The sequence below is a fragment of the Stegodyphus dumicola genome, chromosome 6 (assembly GCF_044657685.1).
Source record: "Stegodyphus dumicola isolate Sdum_Otavi_A_Nest chromosome 6, ASM4465768v1".
Taxonomy (NCBI): Eukaryota; Metazoa; Arthropoda; class Arachnida; order Araneae; family Eresidae; genus Stegodyphus; species Stegodyphus dumicola.
The window spans coordinates 23,745,120-23,760,813 of record NC_140773.1 but is presented as its reverse complement, the minus strand read 5'-3'; the positions used below and the strand labels follow the sequence as shown (position 1 = coordinate 23,760,813).

The 15,694-nt window shown below is 31.8% G+C and overlaps 1 protein-coding gene across 1 annotated transcript; it reads right to left on the bottom strand.

Annotated features, from left to right (window-relative positions):
- Positions 1-805: 805 nt before the first annotated feature.
- On the bottom strand, positions 806-15,049 carry LOC118204616 (NPC intracellular cholesterol transporter 2-like). Its single transcript, XM_035376925.2, has 4 exons — positions 14,894-15,049; positions 9,739-9,849; positions 6,153-6,328; positions 806-987 (listed from the first exon to the last, which is right to left on the bottom strand). The coding sequence occupies exons 1-4, from the start codon at positions 14,961-14,963 to the stop codon at positions 904-906; spliced, it is 441 nt and encodes a 146-aa protein (XP_035232816.1). The 5' UTR covers positions 14,964-15,049; the 3' UTR covers positions 806-903.
- Between the last annotated feature and the right edge of the window lie 645 nt (positions 15,050-15,694).

Sequence of the window (15,694 nt, the reverse complement as noted above, 5' to 3'; positions counted from 1 at the left end):
TTGTATAAAACAAATTAAAAAAAACTTATTTTTTAGATCTTATATATAAAATACTATTTATTTACATTGAAATCTTAGTAATAATATAAGTGCGCAATTTTTAAATTTTGAAACATGTTAATTGCTACTCAGTTAAAATTTACTTCAGGCTTCAGAAAAACCACTCGACGTTCTCACTATTCATTCCCCTACTAAGCAAAGATACTTTTTCTTTTTTTTTAATTTTCAGATAAATAGGGCTTTTCTTTTTCGTAAGTTGAACTCTTTGCTAATCTTAACTATAATTTAATTTTCTATTATCAGTTACTTCTATAAAAACTGGTAGTTATTTTATGTAATGAGAATGAAAATTTAATATTGTTTTTGTACGATATTTGAGGAAATATTGAAATTGTTTTTCTGTAAGGAGAGTCAGTTCACAACAGATCAAAAGTAAGTCATTTTACAACCCGCTTCTAATAAAGTAAACTTCTAAAAATAAAATATTTCTGTATCATTTTACTAGAAATTATTTTACATTTTACCTAAAATAATTCTAAGTTTTTTTTTTTTTTTTTCATGTTTTTCATTTTAAGCTTTATCTGTTTAAAAGAAAAAGAAAGTACTGAAACGTTTGATTTTTTTATAGGAGATCGAAGTAATATGATGACTTAAAATGTTTTCAATTAAAATATTTCAATCAAATATTTTTAATATATTGTGTATTGCGTTTTTCTCAATTGCTATTACAGAATGAGCATTTTTATTACGAAGTAATAAGGACTGATTGAATGTTCAAGAAATGTTTTCAATAAGAAACATACAATTTGAATACAAGAACGTTTATTTCACAACTTGTGTTGACTTAGAATTGCTGAAAATTTTTCAGATTTTCATAGTAAAGTAAGCTTTTTAATGCATGAATTAAACAACTTTCACTGGGAAGATAACGCAGGCAAGATTTTCTTTGTTCTCATCCTTAATTTCGTACTTTACATCAGCGCGCACCTGAAAAAGTTATTGAATATTTAATTGAATATTGTTGAAATATCACCTAATGAATGTCACACTTTGTAAATCTTACTAGCTAATATACAGTCATACAGTCAGAAAATCAATAAGAAAGATTCTGAAATACTAAAGCGTATGACAGTCGCAATTAAAATATGTATTTCCTTTTCGTTATTTAGAATATTTTTTCATTAATATGAAAGGAATTATTTTTAAATGCATATATAAATATACAGAAAAAATATTTAAGCATGGATTACTTTTAACTATGATATCAAAGTTTTAAATTAAAAACTGACTATTATCTTTTGCTGATATTGCATACGTTTATTTTAAGTGTCTAGAGTACATACAAATCCTCTCAACTATTTTTTTTTGGGGGGGGAAGTGACAAAATGTAGAAAAAAATTATTCCAAAGACAAAATTAATTCAACAAATGTCTTTAGAAAGACAAAAACCTGATTGCAGATATACATATGGAATAACACAGAGACATACTTTCTAAAGTTTGTCATACAGTTGAAACTTTTATGTTCGCAAATTGCAGTTTAAAAATGTCGTTGTTATATAAAATAATTACAACTAGAAGAAATAAATTACATTAAATCACTGCAAATCTGAAAGTGGGCCAAAAGCCAAATATTTCTAAAAGGAATGTCCGTTGTAATCCATTGAAAATGATAACCTAAATCTCTCATGTTCTACAGCTTACACATCATTAGAGAACATAACAATTGAAATGTACTCAAAACCATTGGAATTGGATTACAAAACAGCGGAGTCGGATAGCATGATCTTACATATCTGGTTGACAATCCTCTGTAGGTGCTTTAGGTTGTGAAATTAAGTTCCACTAACCATACTTCTGTCCTATTTAAAGGCATTCTCAGCCAAAAGATAGCCCTTCGATGGTACAGGGCTTGTTCATCTCGTCTAGCAAAGAACTTTTTCATCCCATTTAAAAGAGACTGGAGACAGATAGGTACTACGGAAACATCCTCAAAGACTGCATATTTTATAGCTCAGGCATTCTGAAGATGGAGTGTTCCAGGAAAACCATGCAATATGGCACGATTCTTGAATCTGGGTCGCTGGATGTATGAAAAGTCCACTAAAGTTAACATCATAAATTGCATAGTTTCTTTATACGAACCCCTGCAGCATTTATGAAACGCAAGAGAAACCAGCATATGATTTATAAATTCAGCCTCATCTATTTCAGACCAGCTTTGGCCTTCACTGCGCAATTTGTGGACAGCTCTCCCTGAAGAACGATGCAACTTGTTAACACCATGTTACGCCATATAACTGTGTGCTGAGTATTGGAGAAGAAACAGCTGATTGTTAGATTTGTCTATATATGTCGTGATTATATAACGTGTCAGTATAAACCTTCAGATTAATTTAAAAATCATGTAGTAGATCAGCTATCTTTCTGGTATAGATTCTGCAGAAGAACCAATAATGTCATGAAATTTCATTAGCAAAAGGTAACACAAAACTTTATTTCAGCGATACATAATGAAAATAAGTCTATTAATAGATGGGCTGGAAATACAAATAAAGGCAGAACTTTAATATCAAATATAATCTGTACATTTCTTTGAGATTTTAATATACTGTACGACTTTGGATCATGAACAAATTTTCCGATCGAAAAATGTCATGGATGACGAAGTATATCTCCAGATACGAACAAGTAAGTACACAATAAATGATACTCCAAAATGCAGTTAATGCAGTGATGAAAACTCCTTAACAGGAAGACGAAAAGAAGAAGAATCTTAGTTATTTGGTTCTTGAAATTTGTGTAAAATAGGGTAAAGTGCAAAGGTTCATGGAACATTATCATTTTGGTAAATCTGTAGCATAAACATTTGCAATGATCATACCATGCTTTGCTTTAGGAACATTTTGAAACGTGTACAGAAATAAATTTTTCATTGAAAAATGGACCAGAGATTCTGAAGTAGAGGTTAGAGGTTTAAGCAGAAAGAGAAATGGAAAACAAATCCATTAAGAAAGCATCTACTTGATTTTTTTGCGGAATAGGATTTCTCTTTCAGCAGTAACATTTTGCACCTTTGGCTTCTTCACCGTTTTCTGCTAACACCGTAAACTTTCGTTCTTAGAGATACGGTAAAATTTAACTCAAGTTTTAGTATTTTTTTATATGTTTAATATTGTGTTATATATTTTATACAGTCAAAAGTCGTTAATTCGGACACCCATAATCCGGAACGATCTATAATCCGGACCTCAAAGCTAAAAACTTTCTCCGCATGCGCCGCGTTGGTACATGCGCACAGGCGTTTTACACGTGCTCATAAGACCTTGACTACTGCGCATATGCGTGTGCGCAAGTGCAGAATACGTTTTCGCCTGCGCGATTAATGTATAACGGACGGTGTAAGCTAAAATTATCTAATTATCTATTTCAGTTAATGTTAATGATTGCGTTGTTCCTTAATCTTCGAATTGGATCCGGCTTATTATTTTTTGCAGACTGTAAGAGCAATTTTATAAAAGTAAACTTGAACTTTCGATTATGTCAAATAGAATTTCCGATGCTGGAACTTCCAAAGGATCTACGAAACGAAAGTATGTTTCGATGTCCAACAAACAAAAAGTGGAATTGCTGCAAAAAATGGATAAAGACATGAAGAATGTGACAGAGAGGTTAGTGAAAACGAAAAAATTTCGATTGACAAGTTAGTCGGTATTCTCGGCACAGCAATTAACGGGACTTGAACAGCGGAAATTTGTAACTGAACAAGAAATTATGTCTGTTTATAGAATTAAAGAGAAAGTATTATCACATAAAATGAAGCAACTTAAACAACTTACATTGAAAGAAATGTTTAATAAAGTAAACAAATAAATATTAAGCATTTTTTTTTTGTAAATTTTGATACCCTTTAGATCATAATTGTTCTTTATTTTATAAATTACGGTTTCATATTTTTAATTTTAGAATTTCTGCATGCGAGCTTACGAGATTTAAACTGATGATCTATAATCCGGAAAAATCGATAATCCGGAATCGCCGAAGTCCCGACGAGTCCGGATTAACGACTTTTGACTGTATATATTTTTGTAGGGTTTTACTTGATCTGGTATTTAGAAACCCTTGCAAACATAAAGCGAATTATCGCTATGTCTGAAGTAACTAAAAGGTCGTGAGAAGGTTTGAATAACTTTTTAATTAAACAGAATTTAGAAAATAGCCGCATTCTTTTGTGCAGCAACATCAACCACAGCTCGCGGCGATGCAATTAAATAGAGCAGACAAATTTAAGTTAAACGTGGAATAGTAGCCAATAACTACATAATTAAATAATTGCTAGAAACTCGTTTAGTAACTCTATTGGAGAGTCAAAACGAAAGTGTCAGCAGCGATAAAACGCAAAGCCGCATAATTACAACTATCAGAGCTGACAGGAAACCAACAGGTAGCGCACACGCGGAATCAGAAACACGCTTCGCCTTAAAATCCAAAAGCTTCACTTTAAAAACTCGCTAACTTATTTGTTATCTGGTGAGTAATGTTGAATTAAAAAGTTGTAGCAAAGAATGAAATCATAATAACTGCTTAATTAAAGTAATAAACTTAATATTATTATTGTGTATGTGCAAGATTTGACGAATTCCATCATAGTATTTGCGTTACGAGCTTACATTGAAAGTATTCTTTTTTAAGCAGTCATTTGGGATCCAGGAACAAATTAGCTCATTTTGCATTAATTTCTATGGAGAAAAACACTCTCGGTTTACAAATATTTCAGGTGACGAACTATCTTCGGGAATGAATTAGTTCGCGAACCAAGGTTTCATTGTAGTTCCTTTCTACAAAAACAACAAGAATTTTACTGACATAATTAGGCTAATAAATAATCTATCAACCCTCAGCAAATTATTAAAAATAATTTATGTTACCATTAATTTCATTAAATAATCATTTTCTAAAATTCAACAAGAGCTGAACTAAATCAATTTTTGAAAAACATTAATCATAAATGTTCAAACATTTAATAGAATTGATACAAAAAAAAATGGTTTAACTTAATTTCATTTGTCACCTAATGAACTCAATAGACATTCCTGCTTTCTTAATTGTTATTTTCTTATTAACCCATCTTTGCATTTTGATATGAACCTGATTCTATTCAGCAAACAATGGGTATATAAAAGATCTAGAATACATTTGCATCATTCTTGCTAAAGGGAAAGAAAGACATTTTATTGCTTCGCGGGGAATGCTGGTAGGTGGTAGGGAGTACCTCCATTCAGAGTATCTCCTGTTTTATTTAATGAATCGAACAACAGTAACCCTAACAGTAATCCTTTCATACTATAAATAAATTTTTAAATTGAAAGATTAGTGATGCTCCAAGATAAAATTCGATAAATATTTGTTTAAAAGATTTTTAAAATAAATAAAAGGCTTACTTGTTTTAAAAATAAAATTAAGTAAACATTTTTAAAGCATTCCTTATTTTAAAGATATAAAAGATAAAGGAATTCAACTAACTTAACGCAAACTACCAATGCAACAACAATTTTGTGACATTATGTTTTAACTAGCTGATTTTCAAAATATTTTCGCGGCATCTGTATAGAAAATGTAATGTAGTGGCAAACGTAAGAGGTTTTGGGCAGTAAATGGTGATTGCACTATATTCTGTCCAACAGTCTATCAAAGATATCATCAACTATACTGTTTAATTTCTAAATAGTTGAACTGAATTCATTCCAGTAGGGTAAATACCTAATCTTCCAACATATAGAATTTAAATTCAAAATGTTTCATTTGGGTGATAAATTATGTTTCGGGTGCATCGGTTATTTAGACATGCAAGTTCTTATAATACCGTTTGAAAATAGCATGAACGATTTCTGATTTCTTAACTGCCAGCTGGAACCATAAAACCTATCAGCAAAATTATGCTACTCAATTATATTAATTTCGTTAATTAATAATTTAAAAAATATTTAAATAAAGAATATTTTCGTAATGTATTTTTGATATTTCAGAAGTAATCAATGTTTAATTGTTAAAATTATCATCATCTTATACCTTCCTCAGCTTCAGTGCAATAGTTTTTTCATTAAAGAATTTATTTTAAATGCCAAAGAATTCCAATAAATATTAAGCACTTACTGAGGGATAGCTCTTTCGAACTTCCACTTCGTTCAAATAGGTATATGACTTGCCAGTTTCCAAAGGACAGTCAAGGTTTCCATTCTCGCAAGCATTTGGATTTTGCACAGGGAAGGGCATGGATATTCCATTCACGATTCCATGTACAACAGTTTTTGCGCTTTCACTGTCTGTCACTAAAAGAACAAATTATACGAAATGAAGAAATATATAGCGTGGGTTTTTTTCTCTATTACTGTACAAAAGTTTAAGAACTTATACTGCTGTTATAACTAGGATTCTTGTAATACTCGTAATGTTTTAATGTCTAGAATAAAATATATAAATTATCATGTAGCCAGCTGATATATAGAGATTATGAATGATTATCCCTCCCTTCTTCGGTGGTTTTAAACGTATGTACATGTAATATTTTTGAAGCATAGAAGAAGAAGTCGTTGTGACTTATGGTGAGGGCTTACAGATGAAGATAACAAAACATGAATTGAAGACTTTCCAGTCTTTATTTCCACGCATATGAAATCACCTCAGTAGATATTTATCCAATCGTAATAAAAGCCGATACATTTCTATGATTCAGTCATAATGAAATCTGATAAATTTCTATGTATATTGGTTTCTTAAAATTAAGTAGCAGGCATTTTAGAGAAGCGAAGTGGGAAGATACTAGCAATGTAGAGCTAGGCAGAAGAATGACGTAGTTATTGTGCCAAGAGTATTTATACCAAGTCTGAGGTATAAGTAGAGCTAGTCTGTGATTGGTTTATTTGACGTTGTTACATAACATAGAAGATTCTCGAATTTGAGCGAACAGATGACTTCAGTGGGAAATCACCAAATCTAGAATGTTAATTTTGAGGTCGCCAATTATTTTTTTAAAGCAGCTATATTTTGTTATACCTTACATATATAGACAGACAGACAGACAGAAAGAAGTACAGGAGGCACCAAAACACCGCCATGGGCAAAACTGGTATCGCCCCACTGCACTAACCATCTATAGAAGTGTACCCTGACCGGGCACGCTAACACCATGCTCGGGAATTAGTTTACATTGCAGCAAGCAGCATTCATAATACACTGTCATATATTAATGGTGCATAATTTGCATTGCAGACAATATTGTCTCAGATATACTTTACACGGGTACTTTGCAGTTGGATGGATAGATACAATAATTACAATGGATAATTACAATAAGTTATTTCCTTACATATATATATTTTCCAGATGTAATAAGTCCCACTTATCCTAGTATCGAATTTGTTTTAGCGAATGGCGAGCACTTGCCTTTTTTCAGCGTTGGCCAGAAGGATCCTAAGGAGAGTTTTTAAGACTCCATAAGCTCGTACTGAAATAAGAAATAACAGGCAAATCATGGTTTATTTTTAGAAATTATTGCGCTCGTTTCATCATCACTAGCATGTAAAGCGGCTGGGCAATGCAACTGAAATCCTTAAGGGATTCAGTTCTCTAAATTTCAAGCCAGCGCGAACACTTCCGGTTGGAAGCCCTGAATGATTTTGAATTTTATCAACAACAGCGGAGAGTAGAGTTTGAATTTTCAGCATTTCTAGAGATACTGGCTTCAAATATTGAAAATTATAGAGCATAAATGAAAGATATAACAGAATTCAAAAGAGGACATATTTTGGCAATGAGACAAAGATATTCATAGAGAGCATCCATACTGTTCGATGGATTCAGTCATGTCAAGAAAACAAAACTTTGACAGTACACAATGCAAAATGTGTATTGCTCAGCCATCCTTTCATCTTCATTGTCTTTCCTACTTCTGGGAGAATTTGTGTATGGAAAACTCTTATAGAAACGTACGATCTGGATTGTTCCGCGCCCATACGGATTACGGATTACCTTATGAGAGACACAGAAGGATGCAAGAAGAAAATTCTTCTGCTGTGAAGTTAAGTGCGAATCTTTTAATTTAAATGCAAGCTCCTCCTTTCCTACTTTGCAAAATCATTGCTTAGGCAAACGTCAAAATGATGATAATACTAATAATGTTCTTAACAGTCAGTGTTTTAGGAGTCCCCCCTCCCCGCGAAAGGCTACAGCAGAAATTTTTTGAAGTCATTTCGACTAAAAATTCATTTGAAATTCTGAGACAGGCACGACACAGATAGACAAGTTATCATTCGCTTAACTAATATATACTCTACTAGCCTACCAATCCTTGCACGCCTTCCACCAAGATCTATCCTGGCACTCACTTTATTTATGCAAAAGATATCTCACATGCACACAACACTATTCGCACTGATCGCTGATAACACAGCCATTCTCACACTAAAATGCATCGATTAACTCAGTTGTTTCACAACTACAAGATCACTTGATCATTTACATGCGCAAGAGTTCTGCCTAACTGCGTGGAAAATCCAGATCAATGTAGAGAAATTTGCGAATATCATCTTCATCTGGAAGAAAATACATGGGCATATTGTCATGTATAACAAAACTATTCCCTGAACCAAGCAGGTAAAACATCTAGACGTTAGTTCAGATCAACAGTGACTATGATTGATCCACAGAAAAACGCAATGGATAAATTTCAAATGTCTAAATCTAACTTGACCACTAGATAACAAGGTACTCATTTATAAGAGGATGTTGCGTCCCATACTCTCTCTTGCCTGGGAATATTTAAATGTTCTAATTTACGATTAGGTGAATAGCATACGCTAAGCTTATACCTACAGTCAAAAATTTCCAACAGATTCAGAAATTACCTAAAACCACTTTCTTCCGGAGAACTTCAACCAGATGCACCTCAAGAAATTTCATTTTATTTTCATAAAGTATATGGTCTCTTCTCCTAATAGATAAAGAGTGATAATGTGCTATTTTCTTTTCCTTAGACTTACAGTCAAAAGAAAAACGAAAATGTAAATATACTGAAAATATCACCAAATGCGTGCTAATGAGCAAGAACAAATTCTTTAAATTTAATTTCAAAGTACATGATGCCACAGTAATGAGTACTGAAAAATTCGCAGTGAAATTATGCAATGTCAGGCCTTGCGGAGGTGTGGTTTAGTTTTATCTGATGAAAAGGGTATTCCTGGATTATTCCTATAATTCTTTATATGTGGTTGGGAGACTTTTGAAAACATGTAAAAACAAAATTTTGGATGTATTATATAGTTTCGATATTATTTTTGGCTAAATATGTGTAAATAATAATATTTGGTTAAACCAAAATTTTGGATATATTATACATATACAAGTCTCCAAAGTTGGGAATGCGTATTTTGCAAACATACTACCTAGGGTGGGAAATTACCGAAGGTGGTATCTTCCTTCGCATTGAAATTAATCACAAATTTTCAGCATATATATATATATAATTTGAAAAATTGAAACAAAATAAAATAGGTATATACTCAAAGCTATGAGCATACATGCATATAAGTTAAATATTAATTTCAAGATAAATATATGCAAATTTATAAGCACACAAAATTCAAAATACTTTTACACACATTCCCGATAATAAAAGTAGGCAAGAAAATAAAATTGGGATGATTTTGATACTTAAATACATTAAGAAAACTAGTAAACTTACAAGATTCGAACTGAATTTGATATGTGTAAGTTTCTCCACGTTTAAGCTCGCAAATATCAGTTTCTTCACATCCAGTCAATTGAACATCAAGTATCTTCCCGGATTTGGAACCTGAAAAAAAAAAATTGAAGTTTTATTGTTATTTGGATTGACTCTTATAACAATATTTAGAGATATTTACTGCATTCTATAATGTAGCCTACGTTCTTTTCTAATTTAATGAATTGGCTTTACCCAAAATGAAATTGAATAAAAAAGGGGGTAGTGCTAAAATTTTTCTAACTCAGAAATTGATTTTAAGAAGCAGAATTCGCCTAACCTGAATATCGAAACATGATTTTAAGGGTTGGTTTACTGTGGTTCATTTGATTATGACAAAGCACTCGAAGGCTATTTGTCTATGGGGATTGATGCCTTCATGGAGGGCTTTCTAAGGAAAACTGGCTCGTATACAGGTTACACATGGGAAAAACCACGAATGCGCCCATGCATCCAGCCCGCTCTACGGGGTTTCGAACTCCGGACCCAATTACCTGTGATCAGCGATTTTACCGCTCCTCTTTGCAAATGGCTCTTCATGGAATTACAGAAATTTGTTGTTAACTGATTAAATTAGATATAGGTTTTACAAATTTTTTTCCTATTTAAATTATATTCAAAGAAACCTCAACCCAGTTTTGATATTTTTAATTGCAGTGAAACCATAGATGTGTTAATAATCGAAAACTGCCGTATAGAATTGTTATTCAAATCCTTTTACTAATTAAAATGTAGAAGGAAATATATTTTCTGAAACAAGCGCAAAAATTGCTTGATGAGGTACAGATAAAGAGTAATTATATAGTAAAGATATTAACAGATTTCCGTAATTTTCAGAAATAAGAATAAAAAAAAATTAATGATTATAGTAATAATGTTTATAGACATTTAGTCCGGGCTTGAAAGCTGTAAAATATTTCGTGGGTTTTTAATTAGATATATGCAGTACATAAATAGAGTGTCATAATATTATGCGATCAACTCAGCTTTTTAACAAGCAGGATCTAATTTTCTCAATCTGTACGCTATTTCTGAATTTATGCATATAAAAAAAGCATTTTCTGCTGTATGAAACTGCTGTGATACCTAAATTAATTTTGCAATTTAATCAAGGGAACTTAATCAATAATTAAAATGAGACAAAAATCAGCCTCATTTTGACATTGGTTTTACTGTGCATTTCGAGAGAGGTAGAATGGATCCCTCTTCTTCAATTACAATCTCTAAATTTTACATAAAGCTTTATAAAAAATGGCGAAAGAAAGTTTGCTTCGCACTCTGCTGTGAAACAAATTGAATCGATTCATTAAAACTTAAGGTGCAGTAATTAATCAAATAATACTTAGAAAATTCGTTAAAAATTCCTGTATTCTTCCAAGACATTTTTCTTCAGTAGTATCTCCTTGTAAAGGCGCATTTAATGTTATTCAATTTAAACTTTTAAAACAAGAAATGATTTTCAATTAACACAATTAATTCAACTGCTGATAAAAAAGTATGAATTCAGATGTTTATTCCGTCCCTTATTTTAATTATGCTTCCTCTGAAACTTGAAACCTGTAAAACATTAACAATAAATACGTTGTACGTGTGCGTAAAGTATCGGGTTTTAACGAAAGTTTCCCACCACCTCCAAATATCGTCTGCGCAAATAGTTCGCATTGGCGTGTTTAATCATATTTTTTCAAACATTTTTGGCATTTGAAAGGAAGAGACTGGCTTTAGAACACTGTTTCGTGAAATTCGTAAACAAATATCGTTATCATTAAGTACAAGGTGTCTGAAATGCAAATATCACGCTACCAGATTACATTAGAATCATCATTTACTTCCAGTTCTGTTGCAAGAAGTCAGCTGAAGAATGTGACCTGATCGTCACTTGTGATGAAAGGTGGATTTACTTCAACAATACAGGCCGAGAAGAGTTTGCCCATGATGAACCCGTCGGTACCGTCGCAAAGCGCAGTTTGACTAGCAAAAAGATCATGCTTTGTATCTGGTAGAATTACCATGGTATTATCACAAAAGTACCACAAAGAGTACCTGGAAAAAGGTAAAAACTCTTGACAGCAAGGTCCACAGTGAGATGCTAGTCCGTGTTGACGTTGCTATCAAGGAAAAACAGCGAACTGAGTTCCAGAGCAAAAGGGTAATTTTCCATCAAGATAATGCAAGTCCACATGACTCTGCATTCACTAGTGGACTCTGTAAGGACTCGAATGGGATCTTTTGCCACATCCACCATATAGCTCCCGAAATCCTTTTTCACGCCTGCAGCTACATCTTGGTGGTGCTATCTTCCATTCTGCACAGGACGTCCGAAATGAGGTTGATCTGCTTTTGGACTAGAGGCAGGCCACCAATTTTCTGTGCCGAAGACTTTGAAAAACCACCAAAATGTTAGTAGAAAATCACATATTTGGGTGATGATTACTACTTGCACTAAAGGTACTGCTTTCAATTTTTTTTCTAACTTTATTAAGAATGTTTTTTGGCGGAAAACTTTTGTTACAATCAGATATTATTGCAATTCAGGTATATTCATGAGCTGAATTTTAAAGCCTATTTTTATATTACTTTTCCTTTAAGTTTTAAATGGCCTACATAAAGAGAAAATAATCAAATAAGTAAATCTATATCTGTAATTGCTATTCATTTATAATAGATGAAGAATTAAAGAATTCGAACTTACCGCCCACTTTAGTTTAAAGTAATATTCTTGGAGATAGGAAAATGGACATTAATTTAAACTTGAATTTTTGATAAAGAGCTAATTTAAGGGGACTCATACACCATAAACCCCTCATGATCTTGGAATATGTGACCGTTGCAAGAATTCGAATATTTTATTTATTTTAAAAGAAATTACTTCCAACATTTTACAGCTAACTACATAATATAGCTGCTTTGGAAACTAGTAACCAGAAAGTTTGTGTTGCCACAAATACTTTTGTAAATGAATCCTCTTTGTGACAAAATATTTCGCCATGTTTCCACCTTGCGCGCATGATATTTTAAAAATGGCTAACGGTACATACTTGAAATTTGATGGAATTCTTTATATCGGCACGATTTTCTAACTGAACCAACAATCTGATGAATATTTTAATATTGAAAAATTTTATGGTCGAAAACATTACAAATTTTTTTAATAAAGTGCATTTTATAAACTCAACTCAAAATAAAATAAAAATTTAACGTGAAATTTTTAGAATTTTAGGTTCACAGTAGTTTCTAAATGTTATAAAATCTATATATTAAATATAGAATTAAATTCTGAAACAGAATGTTTTAAACCGTGCGCGCAAGTTGGAAACATGACGGAAAATGTTGTCATAAAGCGGATTAAATTATAAAAATATGTGTGGTAACACAAACTTTCTGATTCTTATTTCAGAAAGCAGCTATATTATGTAATCAGCTGTAAAAAGTTGGTAGTAATTGCTTTTAAAATAAATAAGTTATCCCAATTCTTGCAACAGTCACCTATTCGAACATCTTATGGGTTTTAAGGTGTATGAGTCCCCTTAATATTTATTGGTCATTTAAAAGTTCAATTCTTTCGGTAAGTTGTAATACTATCAACGCTGCCATTATCTGATTGCACCAATAAAGGCAGTCACACTCAGTCCATGCTGTTGGCCTCAAATCCAGGCCTAATCTGCGAATAATCAATGATAATTCTCTCAGACATTAGCTGACAAACCTTCAGCTGAAATACAATTGATTTAGTTTATACTCCCTTTCTAACTTTTGAATTTTCGCATTCTTTGGAAAATTGCTTAAAAAATTAAAAGATATGGCATTGAACAAAGTTAATTCAATTAAAATTTTTAATTTTGTTACGTGAGAATGTATGTGCTAAGTTTCAGAGAATTCATAGCTGCGAGTGGTCATGAACTGTGTAAATCTAATGAAAATAAATTTAAAGGATAATTACAGTCCATGTGTACATAATGTTGGTCCGTCAAGAGATCTATGAATTAACTAAAAGTCACCTACAAGTAACGAGTAAGTCGGCAGTTTCGATTTCAAAGTGCCATTTTATTATTCAGATACTGCTAACAGCTTTGAGAGCAATTTATATTATTTATGTACTATTTTAGGAGTATTTTTAGAATAATTTCTAATTTATTGTTGCCTTTTGGTATTTTATTAAGAATATAACTATGTTGATTGAGTCCACTTAAGGCATATTGAAAGCTACTTGCTTTAGAACATAATATATAATCAAGTGAAAAGCTAACTGTTGCTGATTTAAATAAATATAGCGATGAAAAGTAGCGAAGCTTTTAAATCTGATCCAGATTTGATCATAGAATTGGGTAATTCTATAGTAGAGCATCGTAAATCTGAAGAAGCTAAAATATTACAGTTAGAACAAATTAAATTGGAAAGATGCAGTACAGAACTGGAAATTAGGAGCTGAAATCCGAACTGATAATGAGGATCAAAACGAAACAAAAAAAACAAACGAATATCCTGGTTCCTTAGATTCCCTGATTAAAAGTATAAGAACTCTAATAAAAGTATAAGAACTCTGATTACTCTGATTAAAAGTGATACTCTGATTAAAAGTATAAGAACTCTCTCTGAAAACTGGAGTTATTTTTTCTCTTCTAGAAAGAGCTTTTACGACAAAATATGTGTCTCAGAAACCTAAAGCGGAAATATTGTTAAACTTGTTAGAAGAACGAGCTTCGAACATTATATAAGAGATGAGGATATAAGTAATAACTATAGTAACTATGAAAAGTAAAAAGTATTGTTCTAAAAGAGTTCTAACAAACGCCAAAAATTGCTTTGGAGAATTCTAAAACGGCTCAACGCCTAAGTTAGTCCCATGCTCAGTTCGTGTCGCAATTAACGATAAATTTTGAATATTACCTAAAATTCTATAAGGCAAACTGACAGTTGATTCCTACCCCAACAGATGACAAAGGAAACAGATTTAATTTTCTCATCCCACGGAAAATGCTATACTGGTAGTTCAAAATCTTCTGTTCAGCAGATATTTTGATAGAAAGAAAAATAACCTATTTCAATGACTTAATGCTACCTCAACTTTTTTTTTAATTTGACAATAACTAAAAATTTAATTATTTAAAATCCTTACCGCAGTCCGTATACTTAAGTCCCAATGCTTGTGAAAACACAGCAGCTGAGAGAAAAATCCAAACAATCATTTCTAAGAAATGTTTTCAAATATTCGGAGAATAGTTTTCACACTTGAAGAACACAGATCGCTTGTGATAGAAGCGAAAGCGAATTCTTATATACACAGCAAAATGCCCCTTGAGCCCGCACCTTTATGTCTATATTAACACCGTCATCGATATCGATCAAACGACTGAGGTCAGTTTATAAAATATGTATCCTATGGGAGCCCTCATGGAATGCTTGAATTCTTGTGTCATTCCCACATGTGCTTGCGGGTTAAAAAAGGAGTAAATAACACTTTTACTTATCTAATGTTTTAAATGGTAGATATATTCAGCGGGCTAATCTATGAAGGTGGTATTAATAAAAATAAACAATTAAATTTCTTAGATTTTTTTTCGTTTTATGTTGATTATTGCAAGTCCAGAAACATATTAATGATTGAAAATCAAGTTTTTGATAAGAGGTCTTTGCCTTTAAAGAATTAAACCAACATTTCCTTTTGTAAATTTCACAAAAAAACAATAAGTCACTGAATTTAACAATAAACTATTTAAAATTCAAGGATTATTCTTGAAAGATTAAACAAACCTCTTTCTGTTATACGAGTATATCTAAAGATATAAGTAATATTTCATTTTTGTATTTCGATTGAAAAATGATAATAAAAGTCTTAAAGCACCTTTCTGTTAATTAACAATGATAAGATTGAGATTAGATATTTTTAAAACCTTCTGTAAATGTATTGAAAATAAAC

Bases quoted from the DNA above. Each gene is read 5' to 3' on its own strand.
- LOC118204616 (XM_035376925.2), bottom strand. From the start codon at position 14,963: ATGATTGTTTGGATTTTTCTCTCAGCTGCTGTGTTTTCACAAGCATTG. The intron at 9,850-14,893 runs GTAAGGATTTTA...TTTTTTTTTCAG, and splicing joins ACTTAAGTATACGGACTGCG to GTTCCAAATCCGGGAAGATA. The intron at 988-6,152 runs GTAAGTGCTTAA...TAACTTTTTCAG, and splicing joins TTCGAAAGAGCTATCCCTCA to GTGCGCGCTGATGTAAAGTA.